The sequence below is a fragment of the Pseudochaenichthys georgianus genome, chromosome 24 (assembly GCF_902827115.2).
Source record: "Pseudochaenichthys georgianus chromosome 24, fPseGeo1.2, whole genome shotgun sequence".
Taxonomy (NCBI): domain Eukaryota; kingdom Metazoa; phylum Chordata; class Actinopteri; order Perciformes; family Channichthyidae; genus Pseudochaenichthys; species Pseudochaenichthys georgianus.
The window spans coordinates 20,309,795-20,337,075 of record NC_047526.1 but is presented as its reverse complement, the minus strand read 5'-3'; the positions used below and the strand labels follow the sequence as shown (position 1 = coordinate 20,337,075).

At 40.8% G+C, this 27,281-nt stretch overlaps 1 protein-coding gene across 3 annotated transcripts; it reads right to left on the bottom strand.

Annotated features, from left to right (window-relative positions):
• Positions 1–305: 305 nt before the first annotated feature.
• Positions 306–26,791, bottom strand: hbs1l (HBS1-like translational GTPase). 3 transcript variants are annotated; one of them, XM_034075409.2, is made up of 18 exons: positions 26,453–26,726; positions 25,786–25,851; positions 25,424–25,552; positions 24,984–25,235; positions 14,446–14,554; positions 13,750–13,970; positions 12,059–12,224; positions 11,348–11,465; positions 9,426–9,572; positions 8,006–8,080; positions 7,764–7,881; positions 6,940–7,008; positions 6,731–6,835; positions 5,180–5,270; positions 4,928–5,036; positions 1,951–2,051; positions 1,341–1,485; positions 306–1,248 (listed from the first exon to the last, which is right to left on the bottom strand). In XM_034075409.2, the coding sequence occupies exons 1-18, from the start codon at positions 26,493–26,495 to the stop codon at positions 1,237–1,239; spliced, it is 2,076 nt and encodes a 691-aa protein (XP_033931300.1). In that variant the 5' UTR covers positions 26,496–26,726; the 3' UTR covers positions 306–1,236. The 3 variants fall into 3 exon arrangements, with proteins under 3 accessions (XP_033931300.1, XP_033931302.1, XP_033931301.1); XM_034075411.2 differs by having other exon boundaries at positions 26,558–26,661; XM_034075410.2 differs by lacking the exons at positions 306–1,248; positions 1,341–1,485; positions 1,951–2,051; ... (9 more) ...; positions 13,750–13,970; positions 14,446–14,554 and adding an exon at positions 21,937–24,449 and having other exon boundaries at positions 26,453–26,791.
• Between the last annotated feature and the right edge of the window lie 490 nt (positions 26,792–27,281).

Below are 27,281 nucleotides of genomic sequence, written 5' to 3'. Positions count from 1 at the left end.
GTAAGCCGCGGTTACACATGCTTGTCACTTCAGAGTCCACCACTGGAAACGCGTTGTGGGCATTTTTCTAAATCTCTGACCTATTTTCCCTTCGATGTGCATTCTTTTTTTTTTTTGATGCTTTCCACTCCAGCGGTAACAACCCCAGCCGTGTCACTGTCAAACCCGACAGGAAACTATCACCTCTACATTTTCATTTCTTACTTTACTTAGCGTATGTATTTTAAACTATCAAGAATCCTCGCACTTTTTTTTTCAATTGAATATAAAGTTAACACTGCTGAAATCAAAACTCAAACCACAGATTACTGACGTCATGTTCATTTTGCATCGTCCTCCTTCAACAACACCTTCAACAACACATGGGGAAAACAGAAACACAGCTGCTCTTCTTCATTTAACCAAGTCTTTCAAAGAAAAAACAAAACACAGATGAGTACTTCAAAAAGCATGGTGGTGCTTTACTGTGGAAGCATTTCAAGTATTTTGTTAACTTAAATTAGACATATGTGTCTTTGTCCAGTGGTGAAGATTTTAGTTTCCCTTTTTTGCTCAAAAACTATTCTCGCTTGGTTAGAGTGAACTGTGTCCCATTGGCTATGTTGTATGAGATGTCAACATACTATGGTAAAAATAATATCTAATAACTTAAATTTCATTTGTTCATCTCTGTCTAAATTAAAAATCTCAGGAGGGACTTATTATGCAAAAAAACTGGGGTGTATATCCTCATCTTAACCTTTACACGAAGGAGAAATCTGGAAATCTGTTACAGCAGAAAGAAATGTTCTGCTTACACCACAGCTGATTTGTTGACTGCTCTAGTTTCAATAGTTGTTCCAACAGGATTCATGCTTTTTCAGTCAAGAAAAGGTTGCTTAGAGGGAAGTACAGTGACATAAATAACTGTGGAAATCTCCTGTTGGTGAAAGTGTCTTTCAAAGTCGGATTATATTCTTAATTTGGCCTGATTTTACTAAAAAACAAAGTCAGACGAAAATAAATCTGAAGTTATGGGGTGGCAGGGTAATGCGCCTGTTTGTCGCAGGAGGCTGGATCATCTTGCCGCATATCCATGCAGTTTGGTGTTGTTTGGAGCAGTCGGTCGGAGCAGCTGGATGGAGCGGTGGATGGATGAAAATGACGCTGAGACCCTGGAGGAATTGCACTTTGTCTCTGGCTGCAGGCAGCCTGTAGAGCAAGTTCAGACCGGCTCTGTGTCCATGGAAATGCTCCTCATTCTTTGATCTGCCGTGGAAAAAAGAAAAATCACGCTCGTAAATAAAAACAACAGCACACATCTGTATATTGTTTTTGTCCTTCGATCATTCCCATTTTACCTCAGTGACGACCCCTGCAGCTATGGTGGAGCCGACATATCTGAGCATGAAGCGGCCGAGTTCCTTGTAGTCTTTGTACAGCTCTAATGCCACCGGCCTCTGCGTCTGGATCTCCACGATGGCATTCATACCTTTACTCAAACACCTGCACAGCAAACACAAACAGGAAGTGAGGATAACCTGGATTTTGTGCAATTTCTAAGAATTATTACAAATGATGTTTTATCAAGTATATATTTAGAAGGAAACACGATGCCCTTCTTGGGGACATTTGAAAGTTGTACAAGGTGACTATTTCAGCACACAGTATTAGAACTACTGTGTACTATGCATTTATATAACACGGCTTAGTTGAATACTTGATTCTGATTGGTCAACTTGGAGTCTTAGCCGTTGGTACGCAGCGGAACTGACTATTTTTTAAGCGGAAGCTATACCATCATTTTGAAATCAATAAAATAATTTATAATCAATGTTGTGAGTCAAGTCATTGGTTTATTTAGTATGTAACCGTGTAATAAGTGGGATAAAGTGCAGCGAGGAGGTAATTAATACAAAAATAACACCTTCAGGGTCCACCTCGCATAATATTGATCAAATCCACACTCACTTTGGTTTCTTCTTGATGACGTCGCCGCTGCTTTTGTGTAGAACACTTATCAGTTTCCTAATGGTGGCTGGCTCACTCACTGTTTGGTAATGCAGCAATACCTACACACACACACAAACACAAGATTAAAACACATGCCCATTAGGGATGTTAAGATTCACCTTTTGGCATCGGTGCACCGGCATAAACGTTCAAGATGCGAGTGCACCGGTTGAAAGAGTGCACATCGGCTACAGTTTGGGTTGAACTCGTGATGCATCGATTGTAGCGTCTTTGCATCGGTGAAAAACCGATTCATTCATATAATATCCTCATCCTGTCAAACTCAGCAGAGACAATGTTTGATCTTTGCTTCGCACTACGGAGGCCGAAAGTCTCAGTTATCAACACACATGGAAGTCGAGGAGAAAGAGAAACACAGCGCACCGAAAAATACCTACAAATCAAACGTTTGGCAACACTTCGGATTTTTCAAGAAAGACAGTCAACTTGAAAAATCGCTCGCAAATTGTAAACGATGCCGTGCCGCTTTAAAGTAGACAAGTAGTACGAGGAACTTAGCGACGCACATAAAGAGGCGACATGGGGTCTGCGGCTGAAAAGTAAAACCTGAAAGTAAGACATAGTTAAATCACTTAGTGAGGTGTTCTGTCAGAGAGTGGTGTTTAGTTTACAGCAGCCTGTGACGGCCAATAATACACTGAACAAAAATATAAATGCAACACTTTTGTTTTTGCTCCCATTTTTCATGAGATGAACTCAAAGATCTAAAACATTTTCTATATACACAAAATAACCATTTCTCTCAAATATTGTTCACAAATCTAAAAAAATCTGTGATAGTGAGCACTTCTCCTTTGCCGAGATAATCCATCCCACCTCACAGGTGTGGCATATCAAGATGCTGATTAGACAGCATGATTATTGCACAGTGTGCCTTAGGCTGGCCACAATAAAAGGCCACTCTGAAACGTGCAGTTTTGCTTTATTGGGGGGGTCCGAAAACCAGTCAGTATCTGGTGTGACCACCATTTGCCTCACACAGTGCAACACATCTCCTTCGCATAGAGTTGATCAGGTTGGTGATTGTGGCCTGTGGAATGTTGGTCCACTCCTCTTCAATGGCTGTGCGAAGTTGCTGGATATTGGCAGGAACTGGAACACGCTGTCGTATACGCCGATCCAGAGCATCCCAAACATGCTCAATGGGTGACATGTCCGGTGAGTATGCTGGCCATGCAATAACTGCATGTTTTCAGCCTCCAGGAATTGTGTACAGATCCTTGCAACATGGGGCCGTGCATTATCATGCTGCAACATGAGGTGATGGTCGTGGATGAATGGCACAACAATGGGCCTCAGGATCTCGTCACGGTATCTCTGTGCATTCACAATGCCATCAATAAAATGCACCTGTGTTCGTCGTCCATAACACACCACCACCATGGGCCACTCGATTCACAACATTGACATCAGAAAACCGCTCACCCACACGACGCCACACACGCTGTCTGCCATCTGCCCTGAACAGTGAAAACCGGGATTCATCCGTGAAGAGAACACCTCTCCAACGTGCCAGACGCCATCGAATGTGAGCATTTGCCCACTCAAGTCGGTGACGACGAACCGGAGTCAGGTCGAGACCCCGATGAGGACGACGAGCATGCAGATGAGCTTCCCTGAGACGGTTTCTGACAGTTTGTGCAGAAATTCTTTGGTTATGCAAACCGAGTGTTGCAGCAACTGTCCGAGTGGCTGGTCTCAGACGATCTTGGAGGTGAACATGCTGGATGTGGAGGTCCTGGGCTGGTGTGGTTACACGTGGTCTGCGGTTGTGAGGCCGGTTGGATGTACTGCCAAATTCTCTGAAACGCCTTTGGAGACGGCTTATGGTTGAGAAATGAACATTCAATTCACGGGCAACAGCTCTGGTGGACATTCCTGCTGTCAGCATGCTCATTGCACGCTCCCTCAAAACTTGCGACATCTGTGGCATTGTGCTGTGTGATAAAACTGAACATTTCAGAGTGGCCTTTTATTGTGGCCAGCCTAAGGCACACCTGTGCAATAATCATGCTGTCTAATCAGCATCTTGATATGCCACACCTGTGAGGTGGGATGGATTATCTCGGCAAAGGAGAAGTGCTCACTATCACAGATTTTTTCAGATTTGTGAACAATATTTGAGAGAAATGGTTATTTTGTGTATATAGAAATGTTTTAGATCTTTGAGTTCATCTCATGAAAAATGGGAGCAAAAACAAAAGTGTTGCATTTATATTTTTGTTCAGTGTAGTTTAAATGTCTTACTTACTGTAAGCAGTTATGAAAGACCTGTTTGTGAAAGGTTATTTGTATTCTTTATTGCTCATATAGAAACCACTGCTTTCTGCTCACTGGTGAGTTAGCCTATGAATGAGTGTTATGCACATCAGGCTGGCCGCTGTATGGGCATTGCACTATGGTAGCTGTTATTTGCACATTGTTAATTCTGGGCAATGCATCCTTAAATGGTTTAACTGTGAGGTGTTATACAATGTTTTTTTTAAGGTAAAAAAGAATCCGCATAATGGGATGCGCAGTACTAGTAGAGAAAACCAAATATGTGAAGCACTTTTTTGTTGATTTATGATTTGCTGCATATGAGGAATACAACTAAATCCTCTGTCGTACCATATTGAATTGTATCATTATTTTGCATCGTGTTGAATCGCATCTTATCGCCCCGATTCGCATAATGTTGAATCAAATCGTATCGAACTGTATCGCAATAGGGGTGAATCGTATTGTATCTCATCACTCGGTGCTTCAAATGTATTGTTAATGTATCGTATCGTTGGCAACGTATCAAGATGCGCATCGCACTCAGTGATGGAGATGCACATCCCTTATGCACATAGAATGAAATAGACACAGCATCCAATATAGATGCTTACAAAAAAACAGTTGGTTTATGACTGTGTTTGCTTGCACTCACTGGGAAGCCTTGTGTGATGGGGACCTCGATATTGAAGAGAAGGATCCGGGCTCTGAACCGAGTACACACTCGTACAGGCTCCTTGGGATCACAGAACACATAGCCCACTCTGGAAGGAAGCAGTTATCACTAAATATGCAGCAACATGTGGGCAGACCAGACATATACATAACAGACATCACTAGTAAATATATTGTGTCCAAATCAGACCCTTAAGCTTATATGAAATACACACTGGAGATATTTTTTTACTTGATCTTGATGATGTCCATGCCGGTGACCGTCAGGCTGACATGGTCTCCTGCTGCAGCCCAGTCTAGAGGCTCATCGTGAAGAGTGATACCTGCAGCAAAAACACAGAGTGTAGGCCACCCAGCAGCCACAGGATGGCAGCGTGTATCACCATTCACTCAGATAACAACATTCAGAGTCACAAAAAGGCGCACTCAGATGGTGAGTTTGTAGCAGATGTCTTATTTGCTCAAAAACTTTTTCTGCCTGAGAGAGTGCCTTATAACATATAAGACTGCATTCTAAGTGTATTCAAATGTTGTGACTAATTGCATTGCATTTACGTGCATTTTGCTTTTTTTGCTGTTAGATGTTGACTAAATTTAGAGTGACACAGGTAGGTCCAGTCCAGTGTATGTGTATGTAGATTTTAAACTTTTAATTTTAAGCAAACTGGCTGAACAGGCATTAGTCAATATGACATGTTCTGGGAAATTAAAATTAGCCTACAATACTGACCTGTGATGAAGGCGGTTAAAACAACTTTTACTACATAAATAAGCAATATTAAAATATTCTCAACACATTTTGAAAAGTGTTTTATAAACACAATGTACACAGCAAAGCCAAGGAGATTCATTTACAGTAGATGTGGGAAGATGTGCCCTGTGCTGGTTGTTCTTCTTTAATACAAATATAATTTGTAGTGTATTTTGGGGTGAAGAGACATTTCAGAATCATTCCCTACCTAAACTAAAACTGGGCCAATATGGAAATGTTTTTAAAACAGACAAAAGTGAAAAACTCAGCTCAATACTAAACAGTTGTGACATTTTGAACACAGTCCAAACCTGAAACAATACCTTGTGTGCTCAAACAATTAGAAAAAAGATTAGTCTTTACACCAGTGTAGACGCATCCTTGCCAGCATCTTAGCAGTTCATTGCAACTGCTACTTGCCCTCATGACTAATATGTTTTTGACATGGTGTTCGAAGTTTTTGTGTGCCCTTTTCTCATTGCCATCTATGAAGACAATTCTGTAGGATTGCATGAAAGTGAAACGTGAACTACCAAAGTGAGCCATCATGCTCATATGGATTTATTTAAAGGTGGGGAAGGTAAGTTTCAGAAACCGGCTCGAGTGCACTAAAATTTGAAAGTACGCAGCCGAAAAGAATCCGCCCCTTCCTTCAGACTTCCTTACAGAGCACCTCCTCCAACACAAATGAACGCGCACATGACGTCAGCAGACTGGTGAAAGTGGCCGCCTGTTGCTGGCGAGTCATTGAAGTACTGCTGCAATGCACGCCCAATGACGGCACGCCCAATGAGTGCACGAGATACATTTGTGCGTGCACGAGATGGAGGGCTGACAGACAGGGCGATTGGATTGCCGTTGTACTTTTTACAGTACTATGGCTTCCACAGATGACATTTTTTTATGGATTTTTTGTCAAAGCACTTAAGATATTCATTGCTATCGGGATGTTAAGAGCATTCCATGGAATATAACAAAAAGTGTATCTCGAGCCGGTTTCTCAAACGTACCTACCCCACCTTTAATACACACCTTTGACCGTGCAGGTTTCATTGGGGGGCATAGCAAGTATTCTTTCTCCGGTCTGAATGTAACCAGCCTCGATCTTCCCGGTAACACAGAAGCCTGAACCCTGGTCTGGGAAGAAAAAAATGCACCATCAGCTTTAATTTAGAAAAAGAGAAAGGACAAGGGCCGTGCACACATTCCCATAAACTGCAAGTATGCGTCAGTGACTTTACCTTTGAACACATCGGAAACGCACAGTCTGAACGGTTTTTCTACAGATCGCTGAGGGGCTTTGAAGGCGTCTTCAGCAGAGATGGAAAACAAGAGAGGACAAAAAAAAGAGGAAGAAAACAATGAGATGGAGAAAGTTTACATAATATTACCAGATGCCTTCTAACCGGTGGTGGTGAATCATTTTCATTGTTACTAGACGAAATGTGCTTTAGGCGCCTGATTGGCCGTGAGCGTAACCCATTCACAAAACTCTGAAGAAGCATCAACAAGTCGATCAGTGCTGCCGAGTCAGTTTCAAGTAAAATTCCACCCCAACATTTGTAAAAAAACAACATGGCTGTGTTCAGCTTCAAGTCAGCCTGTCTGGATTTAAAGCACCATAACATTCTTAGAAACATCTTATATCACTTCTGTGAAAAGGTGTTTTTTGATCATATATTTTAAAGAGACGGATGATGAAAACAGGGCTGAATTACAGCTTGTGCTAGTATATATGTTCTAGTATGTCCTCTGTTGCTCTCCCTGAGGTTTCCCCCATTTTTTCCCCTTAAACTGTGGGTTTTCTCTGGAAGTTTTTCCTTGTACGATGTGAGGTTCTAAGGATAGAGGGTGTCGTTTTTCTCATACTGATATTCTGAACAATCTGTGCTGTTGTATTTGCTGTAAAGTGTCTCTACTCTAGGCTATTTTTATTATATGTACAGCACTTTGGCTCGACCAAAAATCGTTTATAAATGTGCTATATAAATAAAACTTGATTTGATTTGATTTATCTTTTTAACATTTTCAAAAGGCGGTGAATGCTTTAGGCAGCTTGCATTACCAATCTGCTGCATCAGGCTGGGGCCAGAGTACCAGGATGTGAGCTCCGACACTGAACTCCTGGTGGTGAGGTTCTCTCCTGACAGGCCGCTGCTGGGGATGTAGTAAACATCAGAGTCCTGGAAAAACACGTTAACACTTGATCAAACAAAAGCTAGGAAATACAAGAAATTAGTTAATATATCGATACAGAGTTGCTCGTTATCCTGAGATGTAGGATTGGGTGATTTGGTTCCAACTCACCTTGAATCCTGCCTGCTTGAGAAAATGTCCAAGTTTGGAAGTAATGTCTTGGAAACGCTGTTGTTGCCAGTTTACCTGATTTGAATATACACATAAAGAAAAAAGTAAATACACACAGAAAGCTTCCCCTTTGGCACACATTGCGGAGAGAAATGCTCGTGGTTATAGTAAACAAAAAGACACGAATGCAATCAAACACACACACGGTTCCCTTAGGCCTTCTTTTCTACTAACATCGCAAGGTGGCAAGTCTTTAGAAACAGGGTTCATTTCTTTCAGAGCAACATCTGTGAATGGTAAACTATGAATCAGCTTTTTTCCCTTATGATCAGGGCTGCACATAACTGGTGCGCAGGTGCGCATGCGTGGGAGCGAGCGAGTGAGCGAGGGAGGGTGCACCGGTTCCGGCGCTGTTGTTATTAGAATCTGGTGCTAGCTGCTCTAACGGAAGAAGAAGATGTTTCAACAATAATGTGGAGGGAGAGTCCTCCCAGTCAGACTGAGAGGCTGATAAGTTAACTACAGCTCAGTGAGGTAAAGGACTCTGAGTGTTTAGATAGTTCACTTTAGTCTAAGTTCAAACGGTTTGGTCTTTATGTATATTTCCAAGGCACTCCTTTATAATTATTGGGATAAACAGGTTTGAAATCATTCAAATGTATACTATAGGACAGCAACCACAAATATCCTTTAAAACTGGAGAGATAAAAAAAAATGCATAAATAAATGTTAAGGTAAAATAAGATATGAATGAACAACAAAAATAAAATAAGTTACATTAATTTGTTATTGGCTATGGTAGGTTATTGGTTATGTTCACATACTTATTTGATTACATCCACTTGTCTAAGATGACAACAGAGACTTTCGACCCAAAACCAGCTGTTGACTTGTGGATGCAAGCAGCTAATCGCAGACTCAACCAGAGAGAAAGTAGTAGGCCTACATCATCAGCTACCATGTCTGACAGAGAGGAGGACAGTGAGGAGAACAGTCAGGAGGGTAGTGATGACAGCTTGTAGGATTACTGGTCGTGCTAATGTTGTCTTGTGTTCACCTCTGCATGTGTGTTCTGTGTTCACCTCTGCACATGTGTTCAGTGCCGTGTGTCTGGCAAATAAAGTCAAGACCCCCTCAAAAGTTACGGTTGATTTCATTTTAAGGATGAGCACCAAGCAACATCTCCAGGTGCTCATTTGAGAACCAGGGCAAAAAAGTTATGTGCACCCCTGCTTATGATGTAATTTAAGACATTCTGCTGCTTGCCTGTGTTTTACTGTTTAAGGGGGGTTTGTGAAGCACATTGCTTTCATTTTTTTCAAACTTTCACCTGCAAGAACATCTCTATATATCCATGTGTTAAACAGTCAATCACACATGCTTCCCCACTGTGCGTCAGTTGAGTGCAGCTGGGTCTGACCTGGTCCATCTTGTTGACAGCGACAGCGAGCTGAGTGACGCCGAGCGAGCGTACCAACAGGGCGTGTTCTCTGGTCTGCCCCCCTGCCTCGAAGCCTGCCTCGAACTCCCCCCGGCTGGCGTCCACCACGAGCACCGCCACGTCGGCCTGGAGAGAGATGGGAGGGGAAAATAAGAACTGCGTCCATCTGTTTCCAAACTACACTCATACACAAACAGCTGATGTCGGAAAAACTAAAAAGTTGTTCCTGTAGTCTTTAGCCGGACAACTAATACTGCTTAAATGGAAGAAGAAAACAAATCAGACCCCTTAACCTATGGATTAAAAACATCATCTGATTTTGTAAAATAAATTGCTATTTCACAAGAGGATGTTCTCAATAATGTATATCAAACTATCTGTGATTAATTGCATTTTTCTGACTATAAATACCAATAATAGGATGTTAGATACAATTGTAAAAAGTCAAAATGAAGTTATATTTTAAAACAGATACAAAAGATGAACTGTTCATGTTCCATGTAAAGTCTGAAGTTCATCAGAACAATAATACATTCAAACATTTAAGCAATAACATTAAACATGCATGAAATCAGTTTCTTATTTTTTACATTATATTATATATCAAATGTGGTTTTTTCCGTTTTGACCAAGTGCTCAACAGGAAGGACAGGTGAGCTGTGAAACCATCTTTAACATCAGAGTAGGTCACAATACTGCAGCAGAAAACGCTTAGTCACTACATGATGAGTCTGCACTGAGGACAGTCATATGGTTAAAAGAGAAATTACATTAGTGGCTCAAACAGGGAGAGACAAGCACACCCATGGTGCAAAAAAAAACCTTTTGACACCAACACCCAAAACCGCACAAGTTATTTCAAATCCCGCTGACGGGTGTGGCCGGCTCATGGTATATCTAAAGGGAAAGGATCTACTTTAATTTTGGGACATTTATTTAACCAGAGAAATGCATTACATACAATGCGCACTGGTATGTAGAGTAAGGGACTGTACGTATGCGTGTAGCTTTCTAGTTTTTTGTAATCATCTGTTCCCTGCTCCTCTTACGGCCCGTCTACACTACAGGCATCAAAAAATCTTGAAGCTGGGCGTGTCTGAGGCTTGGCGATTTCTCGCGCCCAAGGCGACCAACAACCAATCAGGAATCTCCCGCCCGCCCCCGGGATGCAAAGCAATAGCAATGTTAAAACGAAGTAAACTGGATATAAAATCCCCAAACAGGCGAAAACCTACCAGTTTCATCCACTGTCTCTGCCACCTCCCTCCATGCCTGGCTCCTCCGGTTTGTATCCCGGTAGATGAACAGAGACTGATCATACAGCACCGGGTGATTCACTACCGCTCCATTTTTTTGAATATGAGGAAATGACCTGCGTAGTCTCTCCCAGCATACACGCGGTTTGATTGGCTAGCCCTTGTACTGTCAGATTTGCATACACGGGATTTGATTGGCTGATGCCAAGCATCGAGCCTCAAAAGTTGAACATTGCTCAACTTTTGATGTCGATAGATGCTCGTGATGCTTGCAAAGCCATGCCATGCTCCCCACAATGCAGTTCGGCGAAGATTCAAAATCAACTACGTCACCCCATTCAAGTGAATGGGCGAAGCGTTGAAAGCATTTTTCGACGCCTGTAGTGTAGACGGGGTGTTAGTCTGTTTTTGTGATATTATAACATTCATTTCCATCCAAGGCATCAGAAAACAAAACAAAATGCTAAAAGATCCGACTTATTTAGGTTGTTAACCACACTACACACTGGGTTTCTTACACCGCGCCAATTCTATGATTCATTGACCGTTCCTCTAAACGTACCAACACCTTATGCGATAGATATCTCATTTCCTGTGTGGGAACATGCATTGCGCAGGCTGCTTGAACACTTATATTTGAAATACCTGTGCAGCTCCTGTGATCATGTTGGGGATGAAGTCTTTGTGTCCGGGCGCATCCATTAGTGTCACCACTTTTGAGTCCGTCTCAAACTTGGTCATGCCCACATCCATCGTCACACCTCTGGAGCAAACACAGATACATGAGAAGGCTGTTTTTCAACAATCACTTCACCCACAAAAAAAAACATTTCTCACGTGTACACACTTTCTAGTAGAAGTTAAAGTAAGGTTTCATTCTATAAATGAAACGATGAATTGGATGTGGATTGACTGCTGAGCAGTTGGACTTCCTTTTAAGGTCATGTAGATTTAAACCCTCAGTCAATTTCAGTTCGACTGCAATGTCTTCCAGTGGGCGAGGCTTCCGTCCAGATGCTTTTTTTTTATTACGCATGCGCTTTAGAAGGTACTGATTAGGGAGTACAACCCAAGTCACTTTCTGTTTCTGGCTTTTAATGCTTTCCTTTCACTCTGTTATTTAAAAAACATAGACAGCAAGCAAACATCTACTGAAAAGCCAAAAGATTTGTTTTTTCTCATGGGTGAGGGACATATTGTTTGACTCATGATTCCTTATCAGTCCAAGCACACAACAGGAAGAGACGTCAGTGAGGTAATCAAGTGTTCCTGTCTAGCTGTAATCAATGTGGCAACAGGGAATTGTCATTTCCGTGCATAATGATGTGTGTGTGTAACTTCACGCTCTAAATGTACCTGTCCCTCTCCTCGCCAGTTTCATCCAGGACCCAAGCATAAGCAAAGGAGGCCTTTCCCGCCTTCTTGGACTCCTGCTCATACTTGTGCATGGTGCGCTGGTTGACGTTGCCCAGCAGATAGAGCAGGTGGCCCATCAGAGTGCTTTTACCTGCATCCACGTGACCTGCACAGAATGATAATGTAGTCATGTTAGAGAGAGATAAAGAGAAAAAGGAGCTCAGTGTAAGATAGAAGACACCAGGGAGGGATGAAGAGTGAGGACAGAGGAAGAGTGTAATAAGAGTGATAAGACAGGTGGAGGAAAAGAGGAGATAAGGTATTGCAAAGGGCAGCCACAGCTGGTAGAAGGAAGAAGCTGCATTGCACAAAGGGAGGTTGACAGAAATGGGAACAAGGATGGAGGGTGAGAGGGGGAAGGGAGAGGGCCGTGGTATTTCGAGAGGTTTCGCAGCCTGTGGGAAACTAGAATCATCTGCACTTCTGAAACTACAGAGTCACTTATTCTGGTCGAACTGAGAATGAGAGAACATGACTGAGCAACTGCACTGGTCTGCAGTTCGCCTCATTTTCTACTACTAACATTAGACTTGGGTACAAAATGGCGTAGATTCACACATTTGGGGATGTGGTGGGAAAAACTGAGAGCTTATTTTCAATTTTCTTTAACAACAGATATGTTGCAATGTCTGGACAATTAGATATGCTGAAAGAAACTATTTGAAGAAGAAAAACGTTTTTTTTTAAATGTCTAGAGAAAGAACTCCACCTTAGTCTCTAGCTTTAGTGTTTAATGTATCAAAAAAGTCCAATAATACAACAATGATAGTTGTAATTGTATTTTGAATGAACTCAAACAGCACTGTTTCACTGTAGGTCAATATGTAGGATAATAGGTGTTAAAGAAATAATGAGAATAATTCTGTTATAATTTTGTTTGTGCAGAATCTAATTGTGTATCCCTTGTTATTGGTCTGATCCCTTAACCTGTTAAACCCCGAGCCTGTTTTTCAGGTTTCAGGCTCGAAAATGACATGCCCAGAACAAATGACTGTAACTTCACTTCTAAAAGGTTTATATGAATAATCTTTCTTATCAAAGCAAGGTTACATCTGTGAGTTGGATGTAGAAGTGTCAGAATCAATATAGATGTTTCTGTGTCAGAGTAAATTCAGATGGAACATAGCAAAAAAATGTAAATTCCTGTCTCCGCCTAAAGAAAACCCATTACTTATAGTGAAGACCAACCTTGAATGATGGGTTAGTAGCCTAAAAGCTTTAGGAATCCAAATTATAACATATAATAAGTACCCTGTATCAAGATTGAGGCAAAACAAATGACATTTGACCTTTTTAGAGAGGTTTATGAAAATAAAGTCCAGGCGGAATAAGCTTTGGGCACATTTGGGCCCATTTGGGCCCATCAGTGCCATTTGACATTTTTCAGATACCAGACTATAAAAATCATTGTATTACATTGAATAATCACTATAGGTATTCATTCCATTAAAAAAAAAAAATTAAAAAAATGTAAATAAAAAAAAAGATTCTTAAAAAAATATTAAAAATATTTGTGTGAGTGTGTATAAAAAAAATCAGGGTCCCCGTCGGCGGGGACCTTCGGGCTTAACAGGTTAACGTGCTGATTTAAAATTCTAAAGTACGAGTGTCTTTATATATTTGCATCCTACCTATAACCACCAAATTTAACAGAGGTTTTCCGCCCTGCCTCTTCTCCAGTTCTTCCTTGATGTTGATCGTCTGCCGGGCCTTTCCAGAGCGTCCCGGGGTGGAAACTGTGGAGGGCTCGTCTCCATTTGAGCCTTTAGATGGAGTCTCTGGACGCTTGGGCGTGGCCTCGGAGGCCGAGGCTGCTGTGGGGCGTTCAGGGGTCCCGACAACACCATTCACACTTGAGGGGAGAATGTGGAGGAGTTGAATCACAATGAAACACAGCTCATCTCTGCGACTATATAACTTTCATGTTAAATACAACTACTATTATAAAAAATGGGGACATTGCAGAAGCTATGGAAGGTTAAAGGGAAAATATTTCACTTAAATACTGTGAGGAAATGTTGAATGTAGTTCATCTATTTGGAGAATTGTAAGCTGTACTCTGCTCTGTATGTGGATGTGCTTGTATTCTATTTTTGTTGAATTTGTTAATTTGCAAATGTAATTATATTCTTGGTCTGTACTTTAAACTTGTAACTGCAAACTTTTTAAGCATAATTTTGTAATGTGCCATATGTCTAATGTTGGGGAATGTTCGGCTGTGTTTGTGTAATGTGATAAATGTAAAAAAACGATAAATACATTCCTTTTCAGCTTAATTGCTCTGCATTGTTTAATGAGAATGTTGTGTACAGCTGTGTGTTAGATACCTTGGAACATCGAAGCCCATGGTCTGCTTCTTCCCTGAGATGGTCATGCGGGCCACTTTGGGGACGACTTCAGAGTCCAGTTTATTGTGGGACACGTCTCTGCTTTTAGCTACAAGGAAGAGAGGAATACAACTATACACTTGCTCACAAACAAAAGGCAATCATGACTCACTGTGGCCAGTACCCATGACATGAGAAACATATTTTCTGATTCAAAGAAGGCAAATAGAAATGACCTTCAAGGTGTGATAAAGGGTTTACATGGCTGGCTATCAGGTTGATGTTATCTCACATAATCTGGATAACACTGAATGCTTTCTCACGCTAGAGTCTCCAAACAATGTATCTGAGTCTCAGTAAAGACAATTATTGTATAAAGACAAAAAGAAAAGTAAAAGCAGATTTTCACAAGTCCCTTTTTCTTGTTTGTTACACTTTTAGTCAGTGTAAAAGCACCAAATTAAGGATTTATCCAACCTGATTCTCAATATTGTGGCTTTTCTAGCCCTGGGAATGAAGTTATTTATAAATAAAAGTGATAATGCATCCCCATAGCAGCAAAATAACGTATGACTAATGGGGATTTTCCACAATATTTTTTTGAAACAACGCATGCCTCAGAAAAGGTCACATATTGTAAAATACAATGTAATATATGTTGATTTAGACAGACATACTGCAATGTATAGTTTATGAGTACTTCCCTTGGCATAGCTGTTTGCCCTTACTGGCATAGAGTACATATTTTTAGGTTTAGGATATGATACAATCAGTTGCACCTTGAGCCTCCATTTATCTGATGTACATATTGTGCAGCAGGGAGACGTGCTGAGGTCATTGCTTTGTCATCGCAGTCCCGAATGGCCACCGGTCCCAGTCATATCACGCTGCTACTGATTCATTTAGACTGGGCTGCACAGCCAAGCCTGAGCGCCTGAGTGCATGTGTTTGGCACTGACGTCCTGGTTCAGAAAGGGTTAATTTCAGAAGTGGCCGTTGCCTCCCGTCTCCACGTAAATAGAGCAGGGTGACAGAGCATTTCCCAGAATGAGTCTTGAGGTGTCAATTTAGCAAGTTCAGCAAGTGCAGGTCTTGTCGCTTTGCCTTTACATTTGTTGTAGTTTTAAAACAGGGCAAACACCCACACTCTCCTCACCGATACAATATTTCAGTCATAGGATGTTTATCAAGGAAGAAAAGTACGAAAAATACTGCTAAGAAGTTTCATTCGTTCAGGTTTACAAATATATTGTTCTATATTATACAGGTTTTAAGCATGCATTTAATAAAGCTAACTATTCTTATATTCGCTCTTGTATGCTTCATGCAGTTTCTTCATCATAAAAAATACCCTGAGGGAAAATGAGAGGAAACTAGATGTGAAGCAACAGAATTATTAATGGACTTTCTCTAACCAATCCTTCTCTAAATGACTGGCTCTGCGTTAGAAAAAAAACCCTTCATTCTGAAACGCTGATTCACAACTGAGGCAGCTCTCTGCACCCAGAGGAGTCTTTATAGTGTATAGAACAATGACATTCACATGCTGCTGTGATGCATCTTTAAATGGGAGAGGGGGACAACCAAGGCAAAGCTTTAAAGATATTCTCAATAAAAAAGTTACACGACAAAATTACGATTGATACATGTTTTTCTACAAAGAACAGTTTTAATGCTCCCTAAAGTTTCAACCAAAGTCTTCACTAAAATCTGCACAATCGCTGTCATTACATGGCCTGCAGTCAGTCAAAGTTCTCTCTGGGGAATGTTGCTTCTTCCTGCAGCTGGAGCCTTTTCATGTCCTTCGCTACAGTGGGGTTTCTACCACCTGTAGCTAACTAACAGCAGACAGCTTGCAATTCACTTCTATGGAGAATCAGCTGTGCATAAAATGAACTCATTAGATCACATTTAACACAATAGAGTGGTGCAGTGATTACGTATTTTTGTAAACCAACTCAGAAGTTGGCATCGCAAAAGCTCATGGGACAAAGAGTCAATGGATGTTGTCCAAAAAGGGATATTGTATAGAATAAGATCTGTTCACATGTTTATGATAACACGTTTTTTTCAGCAGGATTATCTCCACATATTACCTCTACTTTTCGAACAGTCAAAGCGTAAAGACAATAGCCAGAAGTCAAAAGCTAACGTCATGATATCAACTACTTCACAAATGCATTATATGGCCATGGTCCTATTTGACCACTTGTTAGCAACCGCCTTTTTTTAGACATGTAAAAGCTTCAGACATTCACCAGTGGGGTATTCACTGCCGCAATTAATGTCGTAGAAATATATTGTAAGCTTGTTTTAACCACAGACCTTATTTCAGGCACCAAAAACGTATTAGAAAAACGACTGACTTGACGATGGAACCTGAAAAGGGCTAAAATGCTAACCCATTACGAGGTGTAGGGCCCTGCACCACACTTTAAGATCATTAGGATATGGTAAATGGTAAATGGACTGTACTTATATAGCGCTTTATCCAGTCTTTAAGACCCCTCAAAGCGCTTTACATACTACATGTCGTTCACCCATTCACACCCATCCATACAGAGCAGTGTACCTAACTCTCGGAACTAACATTCATACACATTCACACACCGTTGGCTATGCCATCGGGAGCAACTCAGGGTTAAGTATCTTGCCCAAGGATACATCGACATGTTGACTGCATGGGCTGGGATCGAACCCACAACCTTCTGGTTGAAAGACGACCGCACTCCCTCGCAGCCACAGTCGCCCTAAGGATAAGATGATTAAACACTCACCTCACCTAATTTACATGTTAGAAATAAACCCAAACATATAAGCGAAGCATCTGCATCCCCAACAAATAATCATTAAGTAGCAGAAGGATGTTGCATTTACTTTAAGATTCAATCACCTCTTTATTTTCACCTGGGGTGAAACTGACAGGAACACCCTCGGGGTCTTTAGTGATAAACAACTTTTTAACAACCAGAACTGCCGATCTGTCCAAATAGTGTAATACCTCTGCAAACAACCCGAGCCTGATCAATTCTTTTAGGCTGGCCTAGGGGCAGCTTTAAGGAGGGCGGCCTGAGAACAGCTAAACAGCGCAATCAGGTTATGAGGCTTGGAGCAGGATCTCTTAACACTGTTACGACTGGCAGGTAAACAGTTGGTTTCCTCCCATCCAGGATTTATCTGGAATACGGGACCCTTGCGATGACTAAAGAGTGTGTGAGTAATTTGTACACCTTGGCCTGAGGGCCCAACTGAGCACCGGATAAGAGGAGTCCGCCCAGGATATGCAAATACAAAACCTCCCCTCCGTCCAAATACTGACACACACACACAAGTAGGCAAGCAAAACTAAAATAGCTCATGTAAAGAGTGCAAGAGCAGGTTATTGGGTGATTGACAGGCTCCCAGGGCATGGTAGTTGTTAAAGTGAGCATAAGAGACCAAAAAGAGATGAAAATAAATGCAGTCAGATGGTATACCTTTCAAAGCTTCCCTGTAATGAACTTCTTTGATGGCCATGACAATAGAAACAAAATTATATCTGAAAATATGTTTTGGATAGAGGCTCCCAACCACTTGAGGCCGCTAAAGGCTATAAAAGACAATACATTTTTTAAGACATAATTCAACTCTTCATAGATCTCCTGGGGGGTAAAAGTGAGTGTGGGGGGCACGTTTTGACTCATGAGAGCATTTCATCTGGGTCAATATGTCTTTAAAAAGTGAGCTGTGCCAACAGAGGGAAACACTCAGGGTAGGAATGTATGACCCCTTTTCAGGATGACTCGCACACTACCATCTACTTAGCAGACTGAAGCTTCAGTCACAGCAACATGACTGAGAACTCTCACCCACGGCTTACAGATTTCAAACTAGATTTAGAACTAGTGAAGGATTTATGTCTGACTTACAGCACGATAACCTTAGTGTAAAGGTCAAAATGAATAACAAAGTCAACCAATTTAAAGTATGTGGTGCATCCCTTCATCTTCAGATCTCTGCTGAAAACCTACTGATATAGTCCAGTGCTTGCTTTGCTTTTTTTTTATAAAAAGATATAATAATAAACATTAAGTCTTTAGCTTTCAAGAAAGGCCACCTGTAAGCTGGAAAACTGGAACAACTTGATCAACCATCTTATAAGTCATTGGTGATTATACTGTGACGTTAATGAAAGACGTGTCATCATCGTCCACCCTGATATAAAGACAAGATATCCTTAAGGGCACATTGGAGAACATCTTGCCCCTACTGTTTAATATGTCAGAATCAAGCTAAAAGTCGAATATATTTGTTAAATATTTGTTGGTCTTTTACTTATCCCCAATCCCAAAATGACTTTCTTTTTCTCTGTTTCAAGTTATTAATGACCGTGTTAATGTGTTATTAATTGTTTAACAAGTTTACCTTTGCTAGGTGTGAAAATTACCAAATTGCCATAATGCTGCAAAGGTGATAATCTAACAAAAGAAAGTTCCTTAATCTCAATTTCTCCTCACTATAACTTATTATAATCGGCCAGTGGTGATTGTAGGGACTCATTTCAGTCAGCACAAGCTTAACTTCCAACTTCAAAAGGCAACTGCAAACAATAAAAAGGTGAATTCTATAATCTACAATGCTCCCAAGTGGACACAAAAACATCTAAAACGGACTAAAATACGATAATGTTGGACTTCCATTGATACATTGTTTGCTGTGATAGAACTTCTTTTTTTTATTCCGGCAGCACAGCCACAACTTGTAGATGATAAATGAACCAGATTGTAAAGCGACTTTGCATGCCTTCATCAAAGTAATGTATTGCTGCTTTATAGAGCCCTTTAAGATTGTATGTGCCTTGCAGAAATCAACTCTTATATTTCTTTGTAATAAGAAAGCTGCTTCTTTCCATTAAAGAATGCCATTTCTCTCTTTTTTTCCTGTACATATATCACACCACAACAAAGTGGTGCTATTGATGGCATGTCAATCCAAATGCACGCACTTTCTTTGACCACTTGTTGTGAATTAAATGGTATTTTCCAGTATTGACACCACATCACAGCCACACTGTTTGTGCAACATGTATGCCTCGCAGAGGTGCAGAGCCTGTAAAGAAACACAATGACTTGATCTGTCAAAGCCTTTGACAAAGCTGTGAAAAGTCTTAACATGATCAGATTTTCCTACGTAGGTGGTGTGTGAGACACAGAGCGTAAGATGATCGGTTGCTCGGTGTGTGCTTGGGGTGACATTTTCTCCAAGAGTGCAGCTTCCTGCTCAAACCCACACTGGCTCGCCTTAAGAGAAAAAAGGACAAAACTGTTGCTGGACAAACCCACTTGTTAATAACTTATTCAATTCTAGATTTTCACAACTAAGAAAGATGAAGATACATATCGCGAAAATTGAACCACAACATCTCTAATAGACATTATTATTTCCAATCATTATAATCCTCCCAGGACTTCACATACACTCAGAAACCTGTTAGACGTCTAATGTTTGACTTGTCATTATTGCCACCATCTGCTTTGTAATATCTAACACTTCCCTCAGGCACACAGACATTTGGAAACCCCGAGGGTCCAATCCACTCATCTCTTTAGCACCTGTATAAAGTTTACACACATCTACACCTTCACTCAAAGAGCATTTACACATTAAAAACAACAATGAGACAGACAAAGAACATAACTTAACAGCAATGAAAGAGTGACATCAGCCCTTATCATCTCCTCCTGTCTCATAAATGCAATACTGACCAAAAGTGTACCGACAGTCAGAAGATTAGGCGGGAGTTTTTGAGGGTTAACAAGACTGTGTATATAACAGCTGTTAAGACATGTTGTTAATATCTACTAGGGCTTGTTCACATTTGAAGCCTCTTTTGAGGTTTTTAAATGAAGCTTTGAATGCTTGTCACCATATTTTATTACGTCATCATCCTAAAAAGATCCCTCGAACAAAACGTAATTTAAAGGGGACCTATCATGCAAAATGCACTTTTTGATGTCTTTTATACATAAATATGTGTCCCCGGTGCGTTGGGGAACTCACGCGGCGTCAGAAAATAAAACCCTCTCTTTTCCTCCGTACCCACATCTTTTAAAAACGGGTGTACAACGAGCGGATACAGATTTGATCAGATATGACGTCAAATCGGCAGCGGACCCACAGAAAGTTGCTATCAGAAACAATGCCTGACGTGTTTTGGACGTAATCTCGTCTTTGTTTACATTAGCAAGCCTCGCTAACACTCAGAGCTAACCTGTACTGGAGAGCACATGTGTTTAAAAAGCAGGAAATACAAAAAGGAACTCACCTTGTGATAAACCCGCAAGAGAAAAAGCATTTGAGCTCCATACTGTTTCAGAAATAATCCTTGATGTGGTTTAGAACAGGATGGCATATTATCACAGCAGAATTTAACATTATCTCCGGTAGAATTCTGATCAGGCATTAGCTCCGCCTCCTTTTCTTTCTTTTTTCAAGCCAAGGACCCAACATCTGCGTTTCTCTAACAGGGCTGCAAAAGAGGGGTATGAGCAGTATGAGGCATGGCTACAATGGGTGATCTGTTTGGTATTTTAAGCAAAAAACTTCACAGACATGTTTTGTATAGGTATGGCCCTACAATATATGTTTCAAAAATAGCATAATAGGTCCACTTTAAATGAAGTTATTTATCTAATTAAATCAGTCTTTTTTTAGTAAATCAAATATCTTTCTTGTTGGAGCTATTATGTTTGTGTTATTGTCCCATTAGTAGAGGGGTGTGCGGCAAGTAGGCCAGACATTGTGTTGGATTAAAGCAGAATATTTCCTAGATGAAAAAATGCTATCTTCTTTTATAATGTTGAAATTTAAACTTTAAATGGTGTGGAGTTATCAAAAATATTTGGTTGGACTCATTGGAAACAAACCTACGCAGTCACCAATATAATCTCATTCTACTAATAGCACAAAACAAATAACATAAGTGTCACCTGTTCATTACGCAGAACGAATAATCATGCAAAAAGAGGAATTAGAATATAGATTGAGAATACAAATGAGGCTTCCAACTATTTGGTACAGCCCCATTATAAAACAACCGGTCCTTGTCTAATCGTAGGTATTAACCATGCTTTTCTTAAAGGACAAGATTCACCATGCAAACCAATACCTTTGACTCACACAAAAAATTAGACATGCCACGAGAAACCCTGGGCCAACATTAAAAAAATGCATACAAGATACAGATAATTTTTTTTATATTTTAAAATTGGCATGCGCTTGTTTCGACTCCATAATATTGTATGGCCAATAGTTTATCTTTAAATATAGACCTACCACTGTATAAACATAAATACTCAACTCATTTTAGATCCAAAAAGGGAATGGAGCACTATTAACTGGTTATGTCAAATAGGTTCAATACAACAAAGATACATATTTACACTCAGACACACAGAAGCAAACCCAAGCACAACCAGAGACACACCCAGAGACAGGTGCTTTCAGAGCATGTACAATCAGTCATCTTTATTTCAAAATGTACAAATCCTCTGGCAGAGTTTCATGACACACCCAGTGTAAAATAAACTCATTTGTACATCGTAATATTAAAAGCTTGTTCTAAGAGCAGGTAAAACCTCTTTCACCTCAGCAGTGAAGTCATTCATTTTCCATTCACTGCACTCTTATATGACACTGCTTCCATTTAAAGTAAACGTATTGCTTCAATGTCAAAAATTAAAAGTGTTCACTTGTCTGTGTGTGTATCTGTGGTGTTGTGTGTGCATGCACGTGCATGTGTTTGTTCTCGCAACCCCATGGGAAAATCTCCAGGTGTTCTCCAAACCAAAATGTCTACCCCATGATCTAAAACACATGCAGCAGTAAACCAGAACAATGGTTAACTGATCCATATTCCAATAGCTGCAGCACACCTGCAAACTAAATGAACCTCTTTTTCTCTTTTGAGGGTTCATGCAGATCAAAACTAGAAAAGAGGCCATTCAGTAAGAGAACGGCTAAGAATAAACTACTTTCCACAAAAAAAATGGATAAAAAAGCCAACTGCCATATAAGCGTAGAAAAATAAGACTCAAATTTTAAAAGTAAAAAAAAAGTAAATACATTCAATCAGGAGATCTAAAAGTTTTTAAAATACTATTGGTGTTTAGAAACAAAATGCCAAGGAGTAGTTTATCCTGCTTGACTTAAAAGACTATTGTTGTTCTTCAAGCAGTCGTTTGAATCTTTAAAAAAAGAAATACATTGGCTCTTTAGTAATACTGTTTTTATGACGCAGTGATCAGCAGCAAGTTCCGTCGTATTGTTGGTCCCAAACGTTTCTTCAAACCACACCACTAATAGTGGGACACCGTTAAAACGTTGGGTTTAGTTCCGTTGGTGGAGGAACTGCCAAAAAACAGTTCTCATCCCAGTACGAGTCAATTTAGCACCAACCTGGAGACTGAAGTGCTTTTCATTTCCTCCTCTCCTCTACCTGGTGAAAGCTTTTGTATGATTAGCACGGACAACGTCGTCAGGTGAAGGCGATTCGAAGCCGAATGGTACAATTGGCGAGAGTGGTGAGTGCGGCTCCTCGGATTTGTCCTGTGATTCACACAGGAAGGCCTGGTAACCACTCCCTGTCCTCTGAACTCTTATTCCTCCCTTGGATATATTAATCCTCCTCTTCCGTTTTCTGCGGCCTGGAATCGACAAAGTGATCGCAAATACTGATGGTTGTGCAAAAACTGAAGGATCCAGTCCTGTGGCAACAGAATTTGGAGAAGAAGGTGAAGGGGGGTCGCTGTCGAAGTGACAAGGGCTTGCTCCATCCGACTGGGCCATGAGAGCACTCAAATCAATAGCATGCTTCATCTTAGGTGGCCTGACGCTTTGGTGGTATGGTTTGTGGTCGACCTTATGCCTGGTCCCACCCTCTGCAGTACTTTCTGCTAACACACCAGCCCTCTCTAGTTTTGCTGGTGAAAGGAGAGAGCTGAGGGGATACTGTGACCCATTTGAGGTGGTTGAGGTTTTGCCTTTGTGTTCAGTCGCCAAATGTGTCAAAGAGGGCAGCTCAGAGATGCCAGGTGGGTGTTTCAGTGCATTTGCTGGAGATTCACCGCTGAAGGGTTGAGGGGAAGCAAAGGAACTGTTGGTTTGATGCTGCAGTTCTAGCTGAGACAATGACACAGTCCCAGCAACAAGGCCTCCAGGAGTATTGTTGGTTTGTTTAGGAAAGGGGAGAATGTTTGCTGTTTGTTTAGTGCTCTGCGACTGCGATTGAATGAGCGTATTTTTGTTTTGGTGCTGTGAAGCGAGCCCAGACAGGGATAGTTGTGTTGATGCAGCCATCCCCTGACACGTCGCAGAAGTTACGCAGCTCAGGGGAGTAGGAAAGGAGTTACTGAGGGTCGGGCTGCGGTTTGAATATTCCTGGATTAAATCAGCCAAGGATGGGCTTCCCTTAGGATCAGCCTGTTTGGCTTTGCCTCCAATCGCAACTCCCACTGAGGGCTGATTGCTCAAGAGGACAGAAATTAGACTCCCAAACCCAGGAGGAGCCGCCAGAGAAGAGCTTGCAGTTGTTATCTTGGGGTTGATTAGCGACATACTACTGAGGGAAACTGAGAGGAGGGATGGAGCTGGGCCTTGAGATGCTGAAGTCATGTTTAAAGATGCCAGTGTTCCCAATGAAAGACCCTTCTGATTGAACATAATTGACGGAGGTGAATTATGTCCGATGGCGAGAGCACCTAATGAGGGAATTCCAAAACCTCGCCCTGCGTCACCTACTCCTGTCGCCTTACTCTTGTGCTCATGCTCAGACATAAGTTGTGCCAGACTGGCAATACCTGAACCCCCGTTTTGATTGATAACATTTAGATTTACAGAGCTGCTAACCACAGGGTCAGCCTTATATTGCGGTCTGAAGTCACGCAAAGCACTTGCTTGCGCATGCGGTTGTTTGAGACAATCAGTCTGGGGTTTGTGTGCATTGGATGTAATGTCTGTGTGGGCTCCTTACCTTACAAAAGCCAATTAGAGTTGTCGAAGAGAAGAGACAGGAGGACAACAGAACAGGAGTCAGATGAATCATGCCGGAAATAAGAGGGAGAAAAACAGAAGAAGGCACTTTGTTAAACAGTTGCATCAGTGAAATTAGTCATTGCACACATGAACATCAAGATAAATGCTTACATTTGGGGTGTTTTTATTTCGCATAGCGATGTCTATTCAAAACGATCAAATTATTGACACAGTTGGTATTCATTATGAAAAGAGGTAATTGATTATTATTCCTTAAAAAAGGGGAACTAGTTATTTAAGTGGCTACATGAGAAGAAAATAAAAAGTAAACAAATTAATTTCATAAGAAATATATGAATCTTTTTTCCGTAGTGGATAATAACTTTATCAGATGTTGCGCTTTGTTTGAGAAATAAGTCGGGACAAATTTCAAATGTCAAAATTAACCATTCTCTAATTCACAGCGGATCACTGATCACAATCCCTGACTCATAACATTTTCATAATTTGATCTGGTCCAAGCGTACCTTTCTCAGCAACGGCCTCTTTCTTGATTCTTTGTGGAAGCGGCGCTTTCTCCTGGCTTGCTATTGCGGCTGAAGCTGTCTCCTCATTGGTGCTTTTGGTAACCGGGGCTGTCTTAGCATCTTCAGAGAGGACTGCATCCAAGGCCTTCTGTGGGTCAAATCCACAGCTTATGGCTGCCTGGGTCAGGACTGAGTCTTGCACTGCATCTCCCAACACAGTCCGCATATGATCCAGACAGGAAAACAGTTTGGCTATAAAGAACAACACACACATTAGACAGACATTTCATTAGCAATCCAGAAAATAAATAATACATTAAAAAAATGTTAACTTTTAACAGACACATTATGTCTTCAATGAGCACATTTTCAAGAACAAATGTAAAGGTCAGAAAATCTCCATCATATGTCAGACCGTTGCAGGGAATTCATAATATTACCTTGATCAAGAGGGTCTAGGTTGAGGCTGACGGTAGGGGACATGGGTACGTCATCTTCATATTCTTCCTCTTCCAACGGCTGCTCCCTTGGTGTTTGCCTCTCTTGACGTGAGTAGATGAACTGATTTGCTGTATAAAACACAAATACCTTATTGGACACTTTCAAACTAATATTTATGATACCGGGTTAATGCTGCAGAATTTAAACTAATCCTTTATTGAAAGATATTTTCATTACTTGAAAAATAACTGTTATCTTTAACTGTCATTTTATTTTACAAATCAATGTTCTTACAGATGAATCTTGTCCATTAGGAAACATATCCTTGCTGAGCTATAATATTGGTTCCAATGATACTAACCTGTTGCTGGTGATATACAGTAGTCATCATCCACAGACTGTCCATACACGTCATCATCGTCAAAGTCTAGGAAAAATAATTAAGGTTAAAATGTTTTCCCATTTTCTCAGTTTACACAAGCATAGATATATAATGCAGCAATACAGATAATGAGTCATTGTTACAGCTGTCACTCTGCGTGGTCAGCAACTTTACAGAATGTATAACAAACAGTAAATCATCTCCATCAACTTCACTGTATGTTTTAGATATTATTAGGCTTAATAAATTAATACGGTCAGGTAATTTCAATATACCATATTCAATAAAGTAGCAGAAGCTTGTAACGTTTATTTCAAAACACTGGACAGCTAGCCTGTTAGCGAAGCAAAGTCAGCTAACGTGAACTTTTATAAAGATGATTAGTTATAGGCACATCACATCATGTTTTAACGTTGTAACCTATCTCCGAAACCTTGATATACGTAGAAAACAGTATTAAATAGCAATGTGTCTTGAGAAAGGGGCCAAGTGACACGACTGCAATGTTATCTTGCCAGCTAAAGTAGCTAGTATTAGCCGCTAAAGCTACAATCAACAACAGTACATGTTAGCTTAGCAGGCTAACGAATTTTAGGCCTTGTCGTAACGCCTAAATGGTTAACAACACCTAGTTGAGGGTATCTACCTTCATCGTAGTTATAACCTCGAACATTTCTGTGCCTTGACATTTTGTTAAGTTAATTAATTAAGTTTCTTCTCTCGGCTTGAGCGTAAATGTGTTTCGGCTCACAGACTGTTGTGACATGTGTCTCACTGCCAGGCTGCTGCTGCTGCGGCTGCGGCTGGTGTTGCTCGGTGAAAGTACAACAGCAGGTTAATTCTGAAGCCCGGAAAAAAAAGATAAATTAAAACTGAGGTATAAAAACGAATTTAATTTCCAAGTTTGGTTTTCTGTGGCTCGATGGTTAGCAACCTAATTATTAAATTAAATACAAACTTGCTTTCAGACAATTGTTTTGTTTGCTGCTGACGTAACTTCCTGTTGCAGTTCCCTCTAATGCGGCCTGAGGTGAGGATCTCCCCAACAGACTTCATGAAACACCATGTATGTCAGATATAAAGTGAATTCCAATCAGTTGATTATTGTAGAGCTTTCAACTGATATTAGATTTAGGGACAGAAAAGTATGAAGGACATGAAAAGTATGAATTTATCAAAAATCATCAATGTAATGCTGTCTTGGTTAAAGGTGGGGTAGGTAATTTTGGAGAAACCAGCTCGAGTGCGCTAGAATTTGAAAATACACAGCTGGAATAAATCTGCCACTTCCTTACAGAGCCCCTCCTCCAACACACACGAATGCGCACATGACCAATGAGGGCACGAGATAAGTTTGTGCACAGATGGAAGGCTGACAGGCAGGGAGGCCATCCAGTTATTTTAGCCTTGCCGGCTAAAATGATTGGTCGTGCTTTTTACAGTACTACGGCTTCCACAGAAGACATTTTTTTATG

Coding starts and splice junctions, on each gene's coding strand:
- hbs1l (XM_034075409.2), bottom strand. CDS start 26,495: ATGTCAAGGCACAGAAATGTTCGAGGTTATAACTACGATGAAG. Junction 11,466..12,058: donor ACTGGCGAGGAGAGGGACAG/GTACATTTAGAG, acceptor TGTTTGCTCCAG/AGGTGTGACGATGGATGTGG. Junction 8,081..9,425: donor CTGTCAACAAGATGGACCAG/GTCAGACCCAGC, acceptor TATTCAAATCAG/GTAAACTGGCAACAACAGCG.